Below are 25,559 nucleotides of genomic sequence, written 5' to 3' on the forward strand. Positions count from 1 at the left end.
CGGTCATCGAGCAAGATGTGTTCGTGTTAACCTGTGCTCACGTGACACCGTGCTTGTTAATTTAGTTGGTAAGCCAATGCTTGCAAGTTTATACAGCTGATAAAACTAATATCCTTACTTCTTATAGCTGTCTACTAATTTGCTATTGCAATCGCGGCTTTGCCTTTCGGGTGAAACTGGAACTTTTTTAGACTACCCACAGTTTTAAAAAATTACCCTAGGCAAATAGCACAAATATAGTCCTTGAGCTGGATGAGGTGATGATAATAATAAAAATGTTTATTTCCCATCAAGAAAGATGGAGAAGGCTGCAGGTAAAAGCTGTACAAACAAACGGCAGCTCGACAGGGGCCCGCAGCCCCCTCTACAAGGCGGCAGTAAAGAAAGGTTACAAGAAGGAACGCCAAAAACATACATAATGAGGTGGTTATTACTTGCACGAGAAATTGAGATGCATAATTGACTAATTATAGGAAACTCACTAATGAACATTTTATTTAATTACTTTACAGCACACACTGTAATTTAATTGTAGCCGGTGAGTCCAGGAGGCATGTACACTTGGAATGAACTCTTAGGATGGCACTAGTTTCAAGATATTTAGTCCCATAGCGGGCAAAGAAATACATTGATGGTTCAGTTACTCTTATTCTTTGCTGCATAAAGTGGCGTTCTGTAAAAAAGTAAGTGAAACAATTGTGCATTTATACCACAAGTTTGATGGCATATATCTTGAAACCTGTGCCGTCCTCAGAATTCATTCCAAGTCGATATGCCCTTGCAAGCTCACTGGCTACAGTAAGTGCTGTAAAATAATTAGTAAAATCCCAATTAGTTAGATTTTTCTTAATTAGTCGATTATGCGTTCTGACTTCTCATAGAAGTAATGTCCGCCTCTTTGAGTAATCCAGGTCAAAGATTAGAATTGTGCTATCTGCAGCAGGCAATATTTAAAAGTTCTGTGTAGTCTAAATATAACATTCCTAGAATAGCTAAACATTGTACAGTGAATTCCTAGCATGATGTTTGCCCTAGAATTTATGCTGTATTCAGTTTTAGGTTATTCCCAAAGCTCACAGACTGCTGTAAAGGAGCAGACACAAAAAGCCACCTGTGAACAAATATTTAGTGGTACGAAAAATGCACAACTTTAGGGGTAGGCGAATATACGGTGTTGTCGTATATTCAATTAAGTTAATCTGTATTCATTATTTGCTTTGATTCAAATTCAGGTATCTGATATTTTCGAATTATTCAGCACTCCCGAATAGGCAGCTGGAAGCCACGAAAACGGCCAGTACAAATACGCATCTCGGAGGCTATGCTTATATGTCATGGCTGCCATACAGCAACCATTAATCTCAAAGGCTGTACATTTTTCCATTAAGGAGCCGGAAATGTGCTACGCAAGAGAGCAAAAAGGTGCTAGCGTCCAACCGAAATGAAGTGGCGGAGTCTGAATCACCATAACCTTCAGCGAAAATCGTACGTGAATGACAGCAATGCCGGAACGCTTTGTACCTATTTGTGCCTTTAAAGTGTTCATTCTTGCGTTTACCACCACGCATAACACCACGCTGGCTGCGGACTCTCATAATCCGCCTCTTTCACGGCGTGATGGCGCATGCGCCCTGCCCTGGCAGATTAGTCGCGAAACGTTTTGGAAAGGACGCGTACGAGAGCTGATATCGGGGCAATGTCCCCGCAAAAAACAACAAGAAAGCACACTGCAGCAAAGACTCATGCAGTGTACCACGTTGGAACTTCACTGGTATATAGCTCTGTGTCGGTGCATAGCTGAAAACGTGCATAGCCTAAACTGAAACTCCACTTCAAAACAGAAAGCGGCCAGGGTTTCATGCGGACTTCACCGTGAACCACGTAGTTGCTGCCTTGCATTGTAGGCTAACAAATTTATCGATGAAGCCATGCGTTACACTCTGGCACCACTTAAAGACAACACGTTGATGAAGCCTTGCAGTGTCAGCCCTCTTTTACTGGTGGTGGCAGCGCATGCCGTACTTCACGTACTCGTCTAAGGCACAGTAACACTAGGCCGGTATGAGACCGACAAGACGCTGACACCAACGATCGGCCGCCTACTCAGCACTGTGTGGCACTGAGACTATTTTACCATTACGTGCCAACAACGCGGTCGACGGCTGCGAATTGTAGGACGAAGGGATTTCTTGTCAACGGCACCGACAAAATCGGCATGCCAACCATGATCGTTCGACCAAACTCCATGCGAGAAGCCGTCAAACAGACAATGCAATATATATCGCTTGTATATATAATTAATTGCACTCAACATGAGTCGAAACGTGCCTTCGGAATTGCAATGCATAAGCTTCAATCCTCTCAAGCCTTGGACATGAAGTTTGAGCCAATGTTGATCCTGCTTAGCTAAGGTTGGGTTAGGCCTGGTCCCATCAAGTTCATGCAACCGCTACTGGTGGACTTGAACTTAAAAATAAGCAAACAATAATGAAGAAAACTGCTTTTATTGTTCAGTTGTGGCAGTGATTTCATATTAACTACTCTTCACCTCACACGGCGCAGACGCAGTAAGTGGCAAGCAGCGACACAACGATGCAGCATGCGCCAACATCTGTATGTCACCGTTGTCGAGATCGCATCTGCTAGTAGATGGGTTGGTCTGTAGGTGTTGTTACGCTGACATATTTTTAATTACAGAGAAGCACTGTTTACCTCTGCTTCAAACGAGAAACAAGAAACAGCACATTCGGTACAGCAGCATAAACTATCACTATCTGTTGTTACCAACAGTGTTAGCGATGGCATCCACATTTTCTGGAGAGAACTACACGGCCTATAAGTGAGCGCTTATGCAGAGCACAGTTTTCTCTAATAATACTTTATGGCATGCGCAAACTGTAAGTACGATGAAGTTAAAGAAAAGCGAGAATGAATAGTAACAGCCCGTAATATGTGTCTCGATCACATGTTATCGTTGATTAATTGGCTCGGCCACTCATATTGGCTAGTCTCAGGGTGGAACAGTGCATCTCAGATGAGCAGATATGTAGGTTTTGATACGTTTTGACATTATTTCATATTAACAATGCGCCGTTTGCACAATATTCAAAGTTAACAACGATCTGTGGCTGTACATGTCGATGTATACTAATGCACTGCTTTGGCAAATCCGATGCGAAAGGCTGTGCTCGAAGACTTCTTGAATATGCAAAATGATTATGAATGGGTAAAAGGAATGCAAAAAGCAAGGTGCAAGAGCAGACATCGGCGACAAAATGCACTACTGAAGCACACTCAACGCGTTGAGTGTGCTTCTGTTGTGCGTTTAGTGGATCACAAGTATTTATTAATGGCCTCTCCTGGGCAGCATTTCAGAGAGGCCAGGTAGAGGCGCAGGTACACAAATCAATCTGCGAACGCCTCAGCACCTTTCCAAAACGTTTCCAGCAGCATGCGGCAGAGAGCAGCACACAAACATAAATGGTTTAAGCAGTGATGTCAGGAAGAAACGCAGCTGCAAGCAACGCAAGAACCCCATCCAGGCAGACACACCCCGTGAGGTATTGCTGCTGGGCGACAGCAATGTTCCCCGAGTGGCGGAGGCACTTCGACGTATACTGGCCGTGAAGGTGAGCATGAAGACCTGCTCGGCGAGACATGCTACAGTCAAGTATGCGCACCGGTTGCTGCTTCGCCACCACGGCCAATTAAGTCATAACCCCCCTTTATTGGTCCTGCACGCAGGCACAGCTGATGTGCTTAAGAGAGCCCAACCCCACGTTGTTACTGCAGCCATGCACAAAATTGTGACCGCGTACGCACCAGCGCTGATTGTTTGCTTGGTGCCGGAGGTGGCCATGCGGGGCAAGGAGGCACAAGCACGAGCAGTCATGCTGAACTCTTAAATTAGGAAGCTGTGTGCCTCTACCAGTGCAAAGTTCCTGGACAACGCACAAGTGAAGGAAGGAGAGGGGCATTTCACGCAGGAAGAAGTTCACTACCTTGCCAACAAAGCACATCATGTGGCTGGTCACATCGGGAAAGCAGCATGCCATTTTTTAGAACTTGGGGAAGAAAAAAGAGAGTGCAGCTCTCAACCTCACCGCCCCACGAGAAGAAAATGTCCAACTTGGAAAGTACCCGTCACACCGCCTGGACCCCCAGGCTCTGAGATTGGCTCCCTCAAGCCTGCAGCAGAGTTCTCTCTACATGGGGAACATGTAACTTGCTCCTCCTATGCCGGAACAAAGGAAACAAATCAATCAAGCTGCGGCCAGTTTCCAGTGCTTCCCTGTACCAACCACCGGAGCCGATGCACTGGGCTAAGCTGCTGAGTCGGGACAGACCAGTGCAGACTGCTTCCTTGAACCAACCCTCCCTGAGCCTATCGGTGGTGTGCCCGACAGGCCAGGCCATGCTGCATCAGCCAGTCTTCCACATGCAACCTTTGGCAAGACCTCAGTCACTTCCCCCATCTCGTGCAATGCCACCTCCCAACATGGGATTTGACCTAGCCCGATGATTGGCGACCGGGTGTGCCAACACATGACCCAGCAATGGTAGCAGGCAACACAATAAGACCCAGATCGCAAGCCTCAGAGAACACGCTTCATAACTATCGCACAGCTCCCGGCGTAAATGTCACAATACCTCAGGGCAATACAGCCTACAAAAAACATGCCCGGTGTTCAGCCAAGCACACAGGGCCGGTCAGACAACAAACCCACAAAAGGAAACATCGGTCGAAGTGGCAATGCTTCAGATTGGGGTTGTTAAACCTCAACGGGGCTTGCCGGGAGCAAAAGTGGATGAAATTATACCACACTCTCAGTGTAGAGAAGTGTTCCGTTTATGCAGTGGCAGGAAATCACCTGCGGGACCTTGAAGAGCCTGGGTGGTGCATTCAGAGTGGTGCTGGATGGGCCAGAACAGATCTACCCAAAGTCGCAAAGGGGTTTGTTGGTGGCGTTGGTTTGTTGTGGCATTGCCGGCTTCACTGGCAACGCCTGGATGGGGACTGCAGAGGCCACCTTTGGGTAGTTGGGGATGTGCATGCCGTGACACCACTGCAATGTGTGTTGTGTACCTGTCAGTGCAAGGTCTTGTGAAGCGTGTCCGCAATGACGCACAAAGGCTGCGGGGCGGCAAGGAGCTTCTCATTATTGGCAACAGGCATCTCAGTGAACTAGATGGCCGTACTGATGCGAACGGCAAGCTCCTTCTGCAGTTAGTGGATGATTTAGACCTTGTGATTGTGAATCTTGACCCACACTGGGAAGGACAGTTCACATGGTGTGCTCGTGGCAGTAGCACAACCATCGCCCTTCTAACACCCCACCTTGGAGTCCTCATCTACATAGATGCATGATAGACAGGGAAGGCGTGTATAGCCTCAGCAGCGACCTAAATTGCTTAAGGCTCGACTTTAGTCACTCAGGCCAACGTGGCCCTAACAGCAAAAGACGGCAGAAACCCGCCTATACTTGCCAAGTCAGGCCATTGAGGCGGTTGCCACGAACTTTGAGGCCAGTGAAGAAAGGCTGTAGGCCACTACCTATGAGGAATATGTGTCTTCCCTGTCGTCTGTTATGCAGGGTCATATGGTTCGTGACATACGGTCAACATGTGCAATGACAAATCCATGCTGGGACCGTGAGGTTGAGGTGGCATGGCAGGCAAGATGTGAGGCTAATCGGGAGCACCGCAAAGCCATCAAAATAGTGGATACAGATGCTTTTATAGTGACGAGAACGCAATATCTGTATCTCAAACAAAAGGTGCTAGCGTTGGTGCAGTCCAAGGTCACCCGACATAACCTGCAGCTCATGCAGGCTTTACGAGAGGAGGGCAAGCAGGCAGGCCATAAGTTTGGGTGATATGTGAGGTCACTCGACAGAAGGGAAGAGGTGTCGCATATACAGCTCAAGAATATGGTAACTGGCCAGCCAGTCACAGATCTCAGGGGGCACCTCAATCAGCACGTGGCGCTTATATATGGCACCCCTGGTGTACAGAACGTTGAAGATAAGGACTGTGAGAACTCACTCACTGCCTGCAGCCCCTCCACTCACCAGCAGTTGTGGGTTAACAGAGCTACGCTGGGAGGTCAGCAAGCGGATGGTGGGTCGTGGTATGGTGCATCTTAGCGCACGGACAGCTGCTGGACGAGATGGTATGCCAGCACATTTAATGAAGAGCCTGGGGCCTAATGCACGGGAACAACTTGCCGCTCAGCTGACTGGCATCCTTGGAGGCCTGCAGATTCTAATGGACTGGCGGCAGGGTCGCATAGCATTTATCCCCAAGCAAGGCGGCAACGTAGAGTTTCTCCAAAGCTACTGACCGATCATGGTCACAGGTGTTCCTTACCGGTTGTTTGCCCATGTACTAAAGGTGTGGATCAGTGCCTGGGCAGAAGCTAAGCATGTGCCGGCAGAATTACAGAACGGCTTTCATTCAGGTCGCCAACTGGAGGATAATATCGTATTTATTCGAATCTAGTCCGATAGTTTCTTTTTTTCAAATAATCATATTCCAAACTCTAGGGTCAGCTTAGATTCAAGGATTTTAAAAAATGTGCCAGTTTTTCATTGAAACTGCTAAATATGGTGCATAGCTAGCGCCATCTAGACAAGTCAGTATCACAGCCGCTACTAGCCGTGCCAGTAGCCAACCGTACACAAGCCAGGTCGCCATTTTGACCTGTGTCATGTCGGCCGTATTGGTGTGCGGCGTGGTGTTATTGCGATGGCACCAAGCAGGAGATGCCACTACAGTGCCGCTTTCAAGCGAAAAGTTGTGATAACCGCAGAGGCATCGTCAAACCTTCAAGCCAGGCGTGACTTTGGCGTCGACGAGAAAAACGTCCGTCGTTGGAGGGGACGACAGCAGCTTTTTGCGTGCGCTGCATTTCGTGGACCAAAGAAAGGCCGTCACCACGAAGTGGAGACAGTTTTGATCGACTTTGTTCGGACGCAGAGAGCAGCTACCCTTCCAGTGACAACAGAAGTGCTCCAAGCGAAAGCTATGGAACTTTCGAGGGAGCGAGGCCTAACGCCAAAGGATTTCAAAGCCAGCCGGGGCTGGCTTCAGAAATTCATGAAGCGCTTCGGCTTCAGCCTCCCACGTCGAACTTCAATCACCCAGAAGCTGCCAAGCGATTTCGAAGAAAAGCTGATAGCTTTTAAGCGCTACGTGCTGCGAAAGAGAGAAGCGGCAGGCAAACCGTGGGCAAATCGGCAAAGCCGACCAGACGGCTGTGTATTTTTATATGCCAGTGGCGTACACCGTGAATAAAAAGGGTGCCAAGGAGGTGAAGGTGCGCTCTGTGGGCTAGCTGTACTGCACAGCTGATGGACGTAAACTCCAGCCTTGTATGATATTTAAAAGGAAGACTCTGCCTGCTCGAGAAACTTTCCCAAGAAATGTCATTGTGCAGGCAAATGAGAACGGGTGGATGACGGGTGCGATGGAGGAAGAGTGGGTTAAGATTGTGTGGTGAGGGCGTCCAGGAGCCGTCTTGACAAAGAACTCGCTCCTTGTCATCGACTCTTACCGTGGGCACTTGACTGACAACGTGAACGATGCGCTCGCCCAAGCGAACACAGACCTCACTGTCATACCGGGCGGCATGACGGGCCAGTTGCAGCCGCTTGATGTCTGCATCAACAAACCTTTCAAGGATCGTCTGCGGAAGTATTACACGGACTGGTTGACTGACGAAGACCACATGCTAACTGCAATGGGCCGCATCAAACGTGCATCACTATTGCAGCTGGCAGGCTGGGTAGCTGCAGCATCGGATGATATCCCAGGTACTTTGATCATGCGCGCCTTTAAAAAGTGCAGCATATCTAATGCGCTTGACGGTACCGAAGATAGTGCACGGTTTGAAGGTGGCAGTGACAAGAAACACAGCGACGAGTCTAGCAGCGTCGATGACGTTGAATGAGCTCTGCACGTTCAGATTCAATAAATGCTGTTTGCATTTTGTGAACACTGTCCTCGCTTTTTTTGTTCGGCCTACAGTAGAGATAATATTCTCTTTTTTCTTTTTTTTCCTTCGAACTTTAGGGGGTCGGCTTAGAATCGGGGTCGGCCTAGATTCGAGTAAATACGGTATCTTTATCCTCACTCGATGTGCAGAACTTGCTAGGTTCGAGGGACGGTCTCTGCTATGCTGCTCCCTTGATGTCGAGAAGGCATATGACAATGTACCACATGCACCTCTGTTTGACTGCCTTGCCACTTTGGGTCTGCCGGAAGCGTTGTTGTCAATAGTCAATAGTTGTCAATGTTTGTTTACAGGGAACAGCGTCACAGCGCACTTTGGAGCTGTTAAGTCTGAGCCTGTCATAGCGGTCAGGGGTCTTCGTCAAGGTTGCCCGCTGTCGCCACTGCTGTACATCATTTATGTCTCCGGCATTGAGAGAACGCTTTTGAACTCGGGCCTCGGCTTCCGCCTCAAGTACACCACCATGGGATGTGGAGTTCTGCTCCATGCTCTTGGGACAAAGGAATGACAACACAGTAGTGCAAACAATCACAAGGGCATTTATTGCACCTTTCATAGATCAATGCCTGCTAGCCGAGTTGCTATCCACAAAGCATGCCGATGGGCGCGCGACAAATCTAGAAGTCCGACTCACCGCGACGGGATAGCAAGCGAATATGTTCGCCCCATGCTGGATCCCAACGCTTGGTCGTTCGCATGTATGGTCACGCGAACGGTGGCGCGTTCCAAGGTGGCCACGCGAGACGGTCTCGCAGAAGCATGGATCGGCGCACGGCACGTCCGTACTGCTTGCTGTCCCGAACCAAAGAGCAAGCGCCTTCTCTCTCTATGCTTCTCTTTCGGCGCCCAAATAACTCCGCCTGTCGGCGGCGTTAGCAGCGCAACACTCGCGCCCTCTCTCGTACTGCGCCTCAACCACTCCAACCGCCGCGGGCGCCAGGCCACGAGGCGAAGCCGGATTTCAGGATATGCGCCGCGCGGGAAAACATATCAGGGGATGCGTGAGAGTCGCGCATCCCCACAGGGGATAGACGAGGACAACGAATTACCGGCCTTGGCTTTTATTTTGCGGATGACCAAGTGGTGATGGCAGAGTATGCACGGGACCTTCAAGCCTTGCTAGATATCTGCCAGTCAGAGATCTCCAGTTTAGGGCTTCGCTTCAGCGCCAAAAAGACTGTAGTGGTCCAACTTGCAGGTGACTCTACAGGTGACATCTTGGTGACCTTGGATGGAGAACAGGTGATTTGCCAATTTGTGTACAAATATCCTGCTGTGCAGCTGTCCACGGCAGCAGATATGTACGACATCCATCACAAAAAACTTCGCCTGACTGGACTCAGGGCCCAGTACATATTGTGTCGCCGTTGTTTGTGGGGCTGTCATCAGTACGTCATATGCTAGAGTTATGGAAACGTGTGCACGTACCCAGCCTGTCATCTGCCAATGCTGTTGTTTGTCTGTCTGCCAGCACCCATGGATGGCTTCAGCGGCGGCAAGGGGAAGTGGGATGTGTTGCGCTCGGCTGTCATGGGAAAGTGGCTAACAAAGCAGTGCAAGGGAACATGGGGTGATCGAGGTTTGAAGCACAGGAGGCTGCCAGTAAGCTGACATTTCGCGGGCGCCTGCTCTTTGTGCAGCAAGATTGATGGACACGACGTGTGTTCGAATACCTGACGATCACATGCCTTCGTGCGGCGTGGGTGAGACGTGTCTACTGATTGGAGAAGCTGTTTGGTATTTTTTTTTTTTTTTTAAAGAACCGCTGAAAGCGAAGGGCAGACAGGCTCACGCACATGAGGTGCGCCGACGGGTGACTGCAGAGAAGTGACACAGGTGGCAACAACGATAAGATGACAAGTCAACACTCGCTCTAAACTGTCAACACAAACACAACATTGCCGCTGGGCATTTGTATAACAACAGCTTGGGAAGCACGCTGCTGTTCGAGACGAGGGCAGGAGCCCTTCGGACACTTGTGCGCGGGAAAATGTATGACAGTGCTGTGAGTAGGGTGTTGTGCCGCTCATGCAGAAGTGCAGACGAAGCGATCAAACATGTGGTGTTGAACTTCAACCAACTAAGCGGCCCCATAATGGCGAACACAAGCCTGAAAGTTGCATTGGGTTTCACGGACACGAATGGGGCAGTCAACACCAGTGCTGCCATGCTGACCAAGCGGCACCTTGAGTGTTGGAGAGGAGCAATGCACAAGTGTTGATAGTTGTGTGCACCACTGTGGCCCTTTGTTTTCCCCCTCCTTACTTGCAGGTTGTTTGTTTGTTTGTTCTGTTTATTTGCTTCTTGTGTGTGTTTTTGTTTTTTATCATGGCTAAGATGTGCAATTGACATGCCTGCCCATTGCAAAGGGTGAAGCCGCATTACATCATCATTACATCATCATCAAAGGCAGATTGCATAGTCGTCATTCATGATCGCGTCGATAGGGGCCGCAGTTTCTTCCGCAGCAGTTGCGGCTAAGAGTAGTTTCGTTTTGATTCAATATGCGCGTTGGCTGCGCACCAACTGTGTAGTCGCCATCCATAATCGCAGAGAGAGCGACTGCGATTTCGTTTTGACTCAGTGCAAAGCTGTCGAGGATGAAGAGCACCGGCTACATCGTGAGTGACCTGTTGGTGTGCTCACTGGCGAAAATATAATCGGGATGAATGCGCGATAGTGCAAAGCGTGTCGCAAATGAAGTCGCGCACCGTGGCTGTGCTGCAGAGGAAGTCACGAGGCCTCGAGCACGACTGCGGGAGCCAGTCAGTCACGAGATGATGAGAATTGCAGCTTTTGCACTGTTTTTGTGCAAAATAGCAAAAGGATTTGCTCGTAAGTTTACTAATAAAAGCTTGTTGACATAGTAAGCATTTGCTTATTGTTTTCTCAATACCGTCAAAAATGCGACATTTGGTTAATTCGGACTCTGACATTTTTTGGGGGTCCCGTGAAATCCGAATTAATGAGGTTTTGCTGTAATATGTGATATATACTATGCAAACTATTTGATTCGAAATTATTCGATCAAATCACTATTCACTTCGAACCTCAAATTGCCCATCCCTACACAATTGTGATCTATTTAGTTTCAACAGAGCCTTATTTTACGAAACTTTCTTTCTCTCTTCTGAGCCCAACTTCATTGTAACAATGTTAGATGAAAAGCAACTGAGCAATCTTATTCATTTGCAGGAGCGACAAGACGCGATGGATGGACGTGTTGACGCCCATGGTGTCCAGTGACCCTGACGAACGCATCTACGAAGAGTGGGGTCAGTCGTGGGTGCAGCGATGCCCCCCATATCTTTTGCCAGGTCGAGGCAGAGTTAAAATCTATACCAATGAGTACAACTGTATCTTAAAAAAATCGTCTAAGAAAAGAGAGGCATGGGACTGGAATCGACGCATGCAGAGCACAGACCGTGTTGTGTTTCTTCCAGCTTTAACAGTACACCAGAACTGTTTTCATTTGGTATAACTGTGTACACTAACACTTGCGCTTATGTTTTAATAAGACATTCTTGCATAATAATACAGAAAATACGTCATTTTACTTACTGTTCTGGGGGTGCTGCAAGCGCTGCTAGCTCTCAGTCAGGCTTAAATGAAAAGCGACGGCGGCGTGCTGGTTGTTCTTGGAATGTGTACTGCGTGTTTTAAGTACAGCTGGCCACCCTACTTCTGTTCTCTTTGCTGTGATTGACAACTGCCCTCACGACATTATCCTTGGATTGGACTTGTTATCCAATCATTCAGCTCTCATCGACTGTGCAACCGGCGTTCTTCAGTTGCAACTGCCTCAATTCGCCGATGCTCCTAGCACCGCCCCACCGCACTTGTGCTCGCGTCACGGTGTGCGTCTGTCACCAGAGGCAGTTACTTACGTCACTTTCACCGCCCAGCCACAGGTTTCTGACGGTGAACATATGCTTCAACCCATCATCGACCTGCTTTTGAACCGCAACGTTGCTGTTCCGCATACGCTGGTCACGGTTACTAATAACGACGTTGTCCTACTGCTTCTGAATTTCAGCCTGTGCCCTCAAGTGCTTCCGGCTGGCATGTTCTTGGCTAGCGTTTCTAGTGGTTCCGAATTTGACATTGAGAGTCTGAATGCGGAGAGTAGTTTATTAGCGCCAGTTGCAGCTCACAGCCCTGGTTCCTTAACGGATGACTTCGCAGAGATGATTTCACCTGACCTCACCTCTGCACAGGCCACGGACATACGTCTCCTGCTTGAATTGTACAGTGACATCTTTGATTTCGGCGACAGCCCCTTAGGCCAAACATCTGTTGTTCACCACCGTATAAACACTGGAGACACAAATCCTTTTCATCGGCGTCCCTGTCATGTATCGCATGCTGAACGTCGAGTCATCCAATTAGAAGTGGACAAAATGCTCCGCAAAGGGGTCATCGAACCATCAGCCACCCCTTGGGCTTTGCCTGTTGTCCTTGTGAAAAAGAAAGATGGGACCTGGTGTTATTGCATCGATTATCGCCACTTAAACAAGATCACGCGAAAAGACGTCTACCCACTACCACGCATCGATGACACCTTGGACTGCTTGCACGGAGCTAAATACTTCTCATTCATCAATTTTTGATCCGGCTACTGGCAGATTTCAGTTGATGAAATGGACCGCGAGAAGACTGCCTTCATTACGCCGGATGGCTTACATCAGTTCAAAGAATTTGCCCTTTGGCGTATGCAATGCTCCTGCGACATCTGAAGGTATGATGGACTCTGTTCTGCGAGGCTGTAAATGGACTACCTGTCGTTGTTACCTTGACAACTATACTGTTTTTTTTCTCCCATGTTCGGCAGCCACTTTACCCGACTCGCTGCCATTCTTGCGGTCTTTCAAGAAGCCGGCCTCCAACTGAACTCCCCGAAGTGTCAGTTCGGGTGCCGTCAGATTACCGTGTTGGGACACCTCGTTAACGCATCCGGTGTTCAACCAGATCCAGAAAAAGTTCACGCCGTACGCAGTTTCCCTATGCCACGTTCTGCTTCTGACGTGCGCTGCTTCGTCGGCCTGTGTTCTTACTTTCGCTGTTTCATCAAAAACTTCGCCGGCGTTGCTCGGCCTTTGACAGACCTTCTAAAGAAGAACACGCCATTCTCATGGGGCCCAGAGCAGGCTTACATGTTCGCCGCTCTCATCGGGTTTCTGACGACCCCTCCCATACTTGCCCACTTCGATCCATCTGCACCAACCCAAGTCCACACTGACGCAAGTGGCCATGGCTTCGGCGCTGTTCTCACACAACAACAAAATGGTAGCAAGTGCGTGATAGCTTGCGCCAGCCGCTTGGTGTCACCTGCCGAGGGAAATTTATTATTTAGTATTTATTCGCGTATAACCCGCACCAAAATGTGAAAAAACGCGCTTAAAAAGTGGGGGTGCGGGTTATCTGCGAATTTTTTCGGAGGGGGGGGGGGGGGGTCGGCTTCACCGCAATGTGCGGCGGCCTCCCCGTGTAGTCTGCCATCCCCATCGTCATCGACGCTTGTCAAGCCGATGAAGGGCCAACGTAAGGCCAGCATTGTTGAGCCTCGCGTTAGGCGCTGTTTAGTGTACTTACCCCAGTTTGCACTGTTTGCCTGCTTTGTTTTGGCATCATAAGTGCGACTCGACGGCAGTGTTTCACAGCGAAAGAGAAGCTAAAGATTATAGCCGCTGCCGAAGAAATCGGCAACAGAGCTGCTGCAAGACAGCATGACGTCGACGAGTCGTGCATTCGCGACTGGAGGAAGAAAAAAGAGAGTCTCGAAGCAACGAACCGGGACAGGCGAGCGTTTCGGGGTCCGAAGACTGGCGCGTACCCCCACCTCGAGACGCAGCTTGCGAAGTTCATTGAGGAGCAGAGAAGTCGTGGCCACGCTGTTTCGACTGAGATGGCGCAAATGGAAGCCCTGAAGTTGGCCCGGGAATTGAACATTCCACGTGAGTTTCGTGCAAGCCATGGATGGCTTCAGCGCTTCATGCGAAGACATGGATTTTCTATGCGGCGGCGAACAACCGTGTGCCAGCGGCTTCCTGAAGCCTACGAGGAAAAGTTGTTGAACTTTCAACGATATGTGATCGCACTTCGGAAGGAGCACAGCTATTTGCTGTCTCAGGTGGGAAATGCTGATCAAACACCTGTGTACTTTGAGATGCCGATGGACACGACCATGGAAAAAAAGGGCTCCAAATCAGTCAGCGTGCTGACCGGCGGAAATGCCAAGCTGCGCTGCACAGTCATGCTATGCGCTTTGGCTGACAGCACGAAACTGCGCCCGTATGTCATTTTCAAACGCAAGACGCTACCTAGCATTCCACTGCCCCCAGGAATCGTTGTGCGTGCGGAAGAAAATTCGTGGATGAACAGTGGCCTAGTCGGTGACTGGCTTCGAGTAATCTGGGAGTGAAGACCAGGTGCCTTGCTGGCACGCCGGTCGATGCTCGTACTAGATTCCTTCAGAGGCCACTGCACTGATGCGGTGAAGGCTCGCCTTGCCGAGACCAGCACCGACCTCGTCATAATACCTGGCGGCATGACGTCCATGCTACAGCCACTCGACGTGTGCCTGAACAAGCCGTTCAAGGCACACGTGAAGCGGCTGTATGCCCAGTGGATGGCCGACGGCATTTACGCCCTCACACCGACGGGACGCGTGCGAAGGCCTGATATTCCATTGCTGTGCCAGTGGATCGTGGATGCGTGGAAAGCGATACCGGCCGATTTGGTGCGCAAAAGCTTTAAAAAATGTGCGATCAGTAATAGTTTGGATGGTTCCGAGGACGACTACGTCTTTGAGAGTGGCGATGAAGCCTCGGATGGCAGTAGTGAGAGCGGCGACGATTAAGAATCGTATAACCAGTGACGTGGTGGCGGTCGTTTGAATAAATGTTCTGAAAACGAAATGATCACTGAGTGTGAGTTGCATCTTTCTAGCGCTCATTTTTTTTTTTCAGGTAAACGTGCGGGTTATGCGCGAGTTTTTTTCCGCCGAGTTCAAAGTTAGGGGTGCGGGTTATACGCAGGGGCGGGTTATACGCGAGTTTTTTTTCCGCCGAGTTCAAAGTTAGGGGTGCGGGTTATACGCAGGGGCGGGTTATACGCGGGTAAATACGGTACTCTATCACCGAGCAGGAGTGCTTGGCTTTAGTTTGGGCTGTCGCCAAGTTCCGGCCATATTTCTACGGCCGCACGTTTTCGGTCGTTACAGGCCACCACACACTCTGTTGGCTGTCTTCCCTCCGGTACCAGACAGGACGACTTGGTCGCTGAGCTATGCCGCTCCAGGAAATTTCGTTTGTTGTCAACTATAAGTCTGGACGTCTGAACAAGGACACTGACTGCCTCTCTCGTTACCTTGTGGATGCCCCTGATCCTGCTGCGCATGATCTGGTAACTTGCGTGATGGCTTTTGCTGACATGACCGACATGCGCGCTGAACAACAACGCGACGAATCGTTACAGTTCATCATAGCCGGAGTGCAATCTGGTAGCACTGACACCACATGCCACATGTTTGTGCTGCACGACAGCATCCTCTACCACCGTAATATCAACCCTGACGGCCCTGAGTTGCTCCTTGTGCTTCCTCGACATCTGCGATCCATCGTTCTCAAACAACTTCACGATGCACCGACGGCAGGACACCTTGGAGTTTTACGTACATACGACCGCGTACGACGCCGATTCTTATGGCCGGGTCTCTACCGCTCTGTGTGTCGTTATGTCGCAACTTGCGAATTATGTCAGCACCGGAAGAAACCTCCCCTGCCACCTGTCAGCCGACTCCATCCAATTGAAGTTCCCTCTGAACCATTCTTTCGCGTAGGCCTTGACCTGCTTGGCCCTTTTCCGACGACGTCTAGAGGGAATAAGTGGATCGTCGTCACTACTGATTACGCAACGCGCTACGCGATAGCAAAGGCGTTACCAACTAGTTGCGCAACTGACGCCACTGATTTTCTCCTCCACGACGTCGTTCTCCAGCACGGTGCACCTCTACAGTTACAGACCGCAGCCGCTCGTTCTTGTCTCAAGTTGTGGATGACCTCATCCGCTCTTGTGCCACTGACCACTAGCTGTCTGCCGCCTACCACCCACAAACGAACAGTCTTGTGGAACATATCAACTGAACACTCACAGAGATGCTGTCGATGTACGTTTCCAACAATCACTGTGACTGGGATGCCACGCTGGCCTATGTGACATTAGTGTATAACTCATCCCGACATGACACCGCAGGATATTCACCCTTTTATCTTTTGTATGGTCGCAACCCCACTTTGCCCTTTGACACCATCCTACCTTCAGTGCCCCGCGTTGCCACTGAGTACGCTCGTGAAGTCATCAGTCACGCTCACATAGCGCGTCAAGTCACCTGATCTCGCTTATTAGCCTCGCAGCATCTGCAAAAGAAACGTTACGACCGGTGCCATCGCGATGTTCAGTTCGCCCCAGGTGCTTGGGTGCTGCTTTAGTCACCATGTCGTCGGGTCGGCCTCTCCCAGAAACTTCTCTCTCGCTACACAGAGCCTTATGAAGTCCTATGTCAAGTTAATAAGATCAATTACGAGATCGCACCATTACAGTTTCATCCATCCTCAAGGCTGCCGCCTGTTGACGTCGTGCACGTTTCGCGGCTGAAGCCATACTTCGCTCGCAATTCTTCGCCTACCATCACGACCCATCACCACCTGGGGGTCCTGTTACGGAAAGACAGAAGAAGAAAGGGAGACGCTGGCTGCTGCATGTTGTTAGTGGTCAGCCATCTTAACTACTCTGACTCATCTTGTATATATATTGTCACGTGGTCCTGACAATGAGGAAAGCAGCAATACTGGGAATGATGAAACTAGCATTTTATTGGGCAAGCTTGTGCCCTAAAAAAATATGCTGTACTCAAAGAACCTCGACAGCGGCAAACACAGTCGGCGATCGTTGAAAATCTGATTAGTGGATCAAGCGCGTCAGCTTTTATACATCAGTCGTCGACTGTTCCAGAGTAATCATTGGGACCTGCGTGTCTTCCACAAAGTTCTACATTACTCGCGTTGCGCATACATGCAATCAAATTACCAAGGTTCAGTCACAGACAGCGTATGGAACCATCGATAACATTCCAGAAACTTCCTATACATGCAGGCGCGTCCTGCGCTGTACGATAACATTTGTTAGGCAGTGAAACGTGGTCGCCCAATAAAGATAGAGAAGTACACGTGTCATTACCTCCTCTTAAAAAAAAGCATCGTCCCAATGCTATAAATATAAGAGAGCGAAACACAAAAGGACACTTATTAAACAAAAATAACAAAACAACGAAAAGAAACAAAGTCCAAATGTCAGTTACGCGAAGTCCCAAAGTTCATTAGCGCTGGTAATATGGCTTGAGTTGCCCAACGTGGACTATTCCAGGTCATGAGCAGCGGCGCTGTGATAGTGAAAGGCCGTCTGGCACGACCTCATAGTCCAGTGTGCTAATACGTCGGATGATCTTGTACAGTCCGAAATATTGACGCCGTAGTTTCTCACTAAGTCCTCGTCGCCATATAGGGGTCCAAACCCAAGAACAGTCGCCAGGCTGGTACTCGACGTAGCATCGTCGGACGTTGGCTGTCGGTACGCTGTTGGTTCTTGATCCGTAGGGGGGCGAGCTGTCAGGCTTCTTCGGCGCGCTGGAGTCAGGTGGCGACGTCAAGATTCTCTTCGTCGGTGACGTGCGGCAGCATGGCATCGAGAGTCATCGTCAGGTTCCTGCTATAAACCAGCTTGAACAGGGTGACCTGCGTTGTTTCTTGCACCACCATGTTGTAAGCGAAGGTTACGTATGGCAGGACGGCATCCTACATCTTGTGCTCGACGTCGACGTGCATTGCTAGCATGTCGGCGAGGGTCTTGTTCAGGCGCTCCGTGAGACCATTCGTCTGCGGGTGGTAGGCAGTTGTCCTCCTATGGCTTGTCTAGCTATATTGCAGAATGGCTTGGGTTAGCTCTGCCGTAAAGGCCGTTCCCCTGTCAGTGATGAGAACTTCTGGGGCACCTTGTCGCAGCAGAATACTCTCGACGAAAAATTTTGCCACTTCGGCTGTGCTACATTTCGGCAGAGCTTTAGTTTCAGTGAAGCGGGTGAGGTAGTCCGTCGCCACAGTGTCCAATACAGTCTTTCTATACTCCCAACGTCCCCTTAACATATCGAGAATTTTGTTATATTGAAGTTCGTTATACTGAGCTTTAACTGTGTCATGCAAATGTATAGGGCTGGTGCATGTGTATTTAGAACACCCCTCTCACCAGCCCATTCAATATATCGAATGCAGCACCATGCCGAAGACCTCAAAACACATTTCTTTGTGCACTTTGAGGCCTTCTGGCGCCTGGAGGTCGAGAAGGGAATCGCACACCCAGGAGAGTAGAGAGCAGTGCACAGCAAAGCAGCGCCACCTAGAGGAAAGCCTAGGTGCCTTTAAGTGGATTGGGGAACAAGAAACGAGGCGAAGCGTTGCGCCGACTCGTGTGCTTGCCCGTCACCTGTTCTCACGAAGCATTTATTATTTTTTATTTATGCAAAATACCCCTAAAGGCCCTCATGGCTGAGGGTTCTACATGGGGGGGGGGGGGGGTACAGTCAATTGATAAAAAATAGAATACACCAAAAATTCATTGAAAAAAAAATTAAGCACACGTCATGTAACATTAGAATATAAGTACTAAATGCTGTTAATTCTGACAAGCACAAAAAAAAGAAGCAATAACACGAACAGGGCAGTAGTAAAAAATTATACCGATTATACATCTTCCAAACAACAGCATAATATGAAACAACAAGATCTACATTGTTAGAAATTCAAAGTAAAAAGAAACAGTTCAAACATGAGATAATGATACACGCATCATGTTAAGCAGTAGTTAAGGCAGACAACAGATTGCAAAACCTGTCGGGATCAGTGGCTGTAGCAACACGGGGAGGCAGAGCATTCTAGTTAGTTATGGTGCGTGGTATTAAATAATGTGCATAGTTAAATGTACGACATGACAAGCGCTAAACTTTAAATGGATGGTCGCGTTGGTCGAAGATGGAGGAAGGCAAACGAAAAAAGTCGTTATGAAATCTATGAAGTCATTATGATGGTACAGCTTATGAAAAAGTGATAATCATGCAGCTTTTTAGCAGTGACATAGTTCTTGCAGGCCTGCATGCACATTTCTTTCATGCTGTGATGCTGGTTTGACGTGAGTAATCAGCGTAAATAAAATGAACGGTACAGTTCTACAATGATTCAATGTTATTTATTAAGTATGCTTGATGGGGGTCCCAAATAGCCGAAGCACCTTCAATTTTAGGTCTAATTAGTGTACAAAAGGCCCCTAATTGGAGGTGAGAAGGAGCTTGCTTCAAGTTATGTTTTAGGAGACCTAATGACCAATTAGCGGATGCAAGAATAATGTTAATATGGTGGTTCCGTGTTAGGTCTGAATGAACGTGAATACCCAGGTACTTATATGTATTTACCAATTTGACTGTAGCATTATTTAAGGTGTACGCGGTTTCCATTCGGGACTGCCGGTTAGTAAAAGACATAAATTTTGTTTTAGAAAGGTTAAGTTGCATGAGCCAGGCAGAGCACCATGCTGTTACTGAATCGAGGTCAGATTGTAGGGCTAAGCAATCATCATTAGAATGAATTTGGCAGTAAATTACACAATCGTCAGCGAAAAGTCTGATTTGGGAAGAAATGAAGTTAGGGAAATCGTTAATAAATATCAGAAAAAGCTAATTGCCAAACACGCTCCCTTGTGGAACCCTGGAACGTACTTGGCTGAAGGATGAATTATGGTTATTAGCAGTAATGAACTGATACCCGGAAGAGAGAAAATCTTTAACCCACGCAATAACAAGAGGGTGAATATTTAGCAGTGTTAATTTGCTTAACAACCTATTGTGAGGTACTCTATCAAAAGCTTTGGAAAAGTCTAGAAATATGGAGTCGACTTGAATACCAGCATCAACAGATGAATGCAATCGTGAATAAATCCAACAAGTTGCGTTTCACACGAGTAGCCTTTACGGAAGCCATGTTGCTATTTAAAGACGATGTTGTGTTCTTCTAAATAGTTAATTAAGTACCTGTCAATGAATAACGTGTTTAAGGAGATTATAAACAGGGCTAGTTAGTGAAATGGGTCGATAATTGAGTGGTGATGAACAATCGCCAGATTTGAATATTGGTACAACTTTGGCTAACCACCAGTCACTTGGAACAGAACCAGAAGAAAGCAACTGCGCAAAAATAGCAGACAAGATGCGATCAACACCTTCAGATGAATTTTTGAGTATTATACTGAAACCAATTAATAAAGGGAAAATCGGACATCCACCCATTCGTAGAAATTGCTACAAAGGAAACCCATACGGGCTCCTCGAAAGAAAAGCCTCGCAGTTAAAGACGAATTCGTCCTGGTCCGGGACTCGAACCCGGGACCACCGCCTTTCCGGGGCAGCCGCTCTACAATCTGAGCTAACCAGGCAGCTAGCAGAAGGTAGGGCGAAGTTGAATTTGTCAACAACTCGAAGCAAAGGCAAGAGTTTGACATAATGCTTCTGTGGAAACCCACAAGGTCGACAGAAGTAATTAATAAAGTGTAAATCAGACATCCAACCATTCGTAGCAATTGCTACAAAGGAAACCCATATGAGTTTCTCAAAGGAAAGCCTCGCATTTGAAGAATTACTTCTCTCCACCTTGCAGATTTCCACAGAAGCATTACGTCAAACTCCTGCCTTTGCTTCGAGTTGTTGACAAATTTGACTTCGCCCTACCGTCTGCTGACCCGCCGTAGTTGCTCAGTGGCTATGGTGTTAGGCTGCTGAGCACGAGGTCGCGGGATCGAATCCCGGCCACAGCGGCCGCATTTCGCTGGGGGCGAAATGCAAAAACACCCGTGTACTTAGATATAGGTGCACGTTAAAGATCCCCAGGTGGTCTAAATTTCCGGAGTCCTCCACTACGGCGTGCCTCATAATCAGAAAGTGGTTTTGGCACGTAAAAACCCCATATATTATTATTTTACCTTCTGCTAGCCGCCTGGTTAGCTCAGATGGTGGAGCGGCTGCCCCGGAAAGGCGGTGGTCCCTGGTTCGAGTCCCGGACCAGGACGAATTCTTCAACTGCGAGGCTTTTCTTTAGAGGAACCCATATGGGTTTCCTTTGTTGCAATTGCTACAAATGGGTGGATGTCTGATTTTCCCTTTATTAATTACTTCTCTCCACCTTGCGGATTTCCGCAGACACATATAATGAAACCAAGATGATCAGACGCTGATGACGGTTTAAGTTTCCTTTGTAAAGATAAAATACTGTTCTCATTAATAATTATTTTGGACATTGAGGTATTAGAATAATTCATAGTAATAGGAGCTACAGAGCCCTATCTTCTAAGGTGAAAACTGCTGTGAATGCGATATTGAGAATTTAAGCACATTGAGCAACAGGAACACTGCCTCCTTCAGCATTGGTTAAACTAACGGCAGAATTATTCAAGGGGTTTATTGCCTGCCAGAATTTACGCGGGTTGCTTGTTAAGATTAATGGCAAATCATGAGTGAAGAAATGGCGACGAGTAGGTATCGATGCCGAGTGATATTCCCTATCGCATGCTTTGTAGCGTTGCCAGAAATCTGATTGCCTGTTTTTATTGGCCTGTCTGTAACGCTTTTTTTTTTTTTTGTTTAATGGCAACGGAGATGCCTATTAAACCAAGGCGTGGTGTTCGTGCATGGTAAAGTGATGATGGGTATGAATCTGTCGATGAGGGAAGAAGGTTTGTCTCTGAATAGATTCCACTTGACCTCCACTGAAAGTGTTAAGAAATCGCAAAGAAAGGTCTCGGCAAGAACTGTCAACTTAGCGTTCAATTCGCTGAAGTTAGCACAGTTGTAGCACCTGATTTGTTTATTGCGAGTGCATTTTTTTATGAGGCACAACGTTCACCTTTCTGGTGATAATAGAATGATCAGAAAGGCCTTCTATGTGCTCAATATTGGAACAGTGGTAAGGGTTATTGGTTGGGATAAGATCAAGAATATTGGCAGACGTTTCGGAACGACGTGTGGGTTCAGAAATAAGTTGGTGCAATGAGAAATCGAGACAACACTGGAGGAGAGCCTGAGCTTCAGGATCATTAGCAGGAAATGTTAATGAGGACCAATTAATTGTCGGTAAATTAAAATCACCTGGTATTAGTAAGCTTGAATTCGGAAACCGGACAGTAAGTTCACCCAACATTCCACAGAATTCACTTGAGAATAAGGTGTTCATGTCAGGAGGGTGGTAAATTGCACCAACAATGAGATTCATAGCCCCACATTTCAAATGAACCCACACTGACTCGAGGTATGACGTGACTTCAGTATAGACAGCAGTGATCACTTTCTTAACAGCCAGAAGTACAACCCCACCCCTATGGCCCATGTGGAAATATGTTAAACCCGGAGTCGCAGACTAAAATAATATTTTTGGGAATCGTGTCGTTTAACCAAGTTTCGGTAAGCGTGATGATAGATGAAGAGTACCAATCAATAAGTGAAGAAAGAGCCACGTTTTTAGGAAGCTTCTTATGTTAATGTACAGGAAGGTAGTATTGGAGTCAGCACAGCGCTGTGTGTACTACCACGATGGTGGTTTGCCTGTCGATTTACAAGGGCTGGAGGGCGTGTGTCACTCATGGGGACACAGGAATGGCACGACTGGCTGCAGCATCCCAGAAATACGACACGCCATTGATGAGCAACTTATCAAAAACCAAGCGCACTTTGTCACCTTCTTTTTTTACAGATTTTTCATACTTTAGCAGTTGGCGGCGTTTCTCGCAAATGATTTGAGAGTAATCATGTGAAATACTGAAATTCAAATCTTTTAGCTTAAAGCCCATACTCATCACGATGTCCACTTCTTTTTCATTACACAGTTTAGCAATATTTGGCTGCTTTTTGTCTGCAGAAAAACTGCCTATGTGGTGAGTCCGTGCTTACGACGAAAAAGACCATGTTTTTGAGAACAAAATTCTTTAACAAGGTGCTCAGTCTTCCCAGGGCTCAGCCCTATCAGTGTCAGTAACGCCATAAACGAGTACGTTGGAATAGTGAGAACAGTTTTCAAGATCATCAATTTTAATTTTTATGTTAGACAGGTCATGGGTACAACACGATGAAGCCCCTGATGTGCACATAGATTGGTTTTTAAGCTCAAGAACTTTCATACGTTTGACCAGAGATTGCATTTCAGATTGCAGGTCTGGATTTGTCTGGTATTTAAGCTCAAGTTCTTCCACATGTTTAGCTACATACTGCATTTCTTTTTGCAAGTCTATATGAATAGTGAGGATCTTATTGACACTTTCGAGAATGTTCGTGCGGTTTACCCCAAGCCTCTTGAACAGCATCGTAAACAAGCTCGAGCTTTTCCTCCCGAGCCTTTGTCATGGGACCAGGGTTTGTCTTGACGTCCCCTGCCGGAACCGAAATGCACCAAATATGCACTGCCTCTGTGCGAAAATATTCCAGTATGTGGGGGAGCCGTGATACCGCCCAAAGGCAGACATCATCATCTCGATAACTGAAGTAATCGTAATAACTAACCTGAAACAGCATGAATAGTGTGTGGCGTGGCATTTCGTGAGTGTTGCCGTGGCCCAAGGGGGTGGTGAAATCCTGAATATAGAAGTTCGGTGGTCAGCTGATGTATCATGTTGCCAGTTCAGAAGGCCGAAAGTCTCCAAACACTGCAGCGATGCACACAGCTGATATGAAGGGCTGTCGCAGTCATCCAGAAACCAGTCAGCAGCGCCAGCTTGTGGAACTGGTAGGGATGTCAGTGAAATGGGCGGGTGAGAGCCAAATGCAGTCAGTAGCAATGCCTGAAACAGCATGAACGGTGAGTGGCATGAAATTTCGTGAGCCGTGCCGTAGCCCAAGCCACTTCACTGTAAAAGTAAAATGTCACTGTAACCTTTTTTTCTTCTTTTGCGCTTTTTGTGCACCTCCTGCGTGCAGTCAATTGAGCCCCGTCAAGCTGTTCGGCAACCCCTGGGCTACCTCGAACGCCAACATTCGTTCTTTCCAGTTTTCGTGGTGTCATCGTGTGGGTTGAGTGCCTATTTGTGGTGTCATTTTCTACAAGCAATGGCTGCTGTAAGTGTCAAAAAAAGAACCAACTAGGACTTTGCAATGAAGTTGAAAGTAATCCAGCCTGTTGAGGCAGGCGAGAAGTCCACAGTAGGAGGTGACTCTGGCATCCCACGCAGCACTTGAGCTCGCTTCTGATGAACAAGGAGCAGGTAAAGCTGCGAACCACTTACCAAACAAAATTGGGAGCCTGTCATATGCACCCTCGTGCCAATGTGAAAATCGAGGAATGACTTTATGCGTGGTTCTTGGAAATTCGGACAAGAAATGTTCCGGTGGATGGCCCCATGCTAATAGGTAAGGCCAAGTGGTTGGCTGCTGTGCTCGGCGAGGAAAACTTCAGCGACAGTACTGGTTGGCTGCAGAGGTTCAAGAACCAGCACAACATTCTGTGTAAAGTCATTTCTGGAGAAAGCGAAGCTGTTAGCATGCAGCAGATGCAATATTGGCTTTCTGAGGAGTGACTGGAAATATGCACATTTTCTCCTGCAGAAATTGTCATTACAGATTAGACCGGGCTATTCTGGCAACTGTTGCCAAATAAGACTACAACCTCCAGGCCAGCACTTGTCACAGCGGAAAAATTAGTAAAGTTTGCGTGGGTGTTCTGCTTGCAGCCAATATGGATTTATCGCACAGGCTGAAGCCATTTGTGATTGGGAAAGCAAGGTCACTGCACTGTTTCAAAAATTGCGGGCAGCTCCCAGTTCCCTACGGCTTCAATGGGAAAGTGTGGATGACACGTCAGCTATTCACCAATTGGCTTCGCGCATGAGGCACCGAATCAGGCAAGTCGGGCCGCAGAGTTTGCCTGCTGGTAGACAACTGATCAGCCCATCATACCACCTGCGACCTGGAAAACATTGCGCTCAAGTTTCTCCCACCCAACACGACAGTGAGTCTGCACTCACTTGACCAGGGCATCATCAAATCGTTCAAGGTTGGCTGTAGGAGGTGACTCCTGGAGATGCTCCTGGTGAGCTTACACCTGGGCACCGAGCTGAAAAGTGACCTGCTAGTGGCCATCCAAATGATCACAGGCACCTGGAACGACGTGAAGCAGGAGACTAGCCAACTGTATCCGAAAGACAGGCTATATGGTGGCTGCCAATGAACTTCTGGAAGAAACCACAGATGATGGATGCATGAACGACATGTTTCGTGAGCTCTCCCTCTTCACAGAAATTATTCTGGCCGAAGTTACTGCAGACAGCTTTGTGAACGCCAATAGCAATGTTCAAGCTATAGCGAATCTCGATTACAAGGGCACTCTGGCAAGCATCGCGGAAACCCAGGAGTAAGGTTGCTCAAGCAGCGACAAAGATCATTCAAAAGAGACAGCAACATGTCCATACA

At 48.0% G+C, this 25,559-nt stretch overlaps 1 protein-coding gene across 4 annotated transcripts in view; it reads left to right on the plus strand.

The window, feature by feature from the left end:
• The window catches only part of Exn (Ephexin), a 182,108-nt gene that overhangs the window by 148,274 nt on the left and 8,275 nt on the right, over positions 1 to 25,559 (plus strand). For 3 of the 4 annotated variants that reach the window (XM_050184427.3, XM_055073448.2, XM_050184419.3), the window contains exon 14: positions 11,210 to 11,289. The exons of the other annotated variant lie outside the window; for it this stretch is intronic. In XM_050184427.3, the coding sequence (XP_050040384.2) occupies positions 11,210 to 11,289 (80 nt within the window). The remainder of the gene's footprint in view (positions 1 to 11,209; positions 11,290 to 25,559) is intronic. 4 annotated transcript variants of the gene reach the window in all.

The sequence above is a fragment of the Dermacentor andersoni genome, chromosome 3, assembly GCF_023375885.2.
Source record: "Dermacentor andersoni chromosome 3, qqDerAnde1_hic_scaffold, whole genome shotgun sequence".
NCBI classification, from domain to species: domain Eukaryota; kingdom Metazoa; phylum Arthropoda; class Arachnida; order Ixodida; family Ixodidae; genus Dermacentor; species Dermacentor andersoni.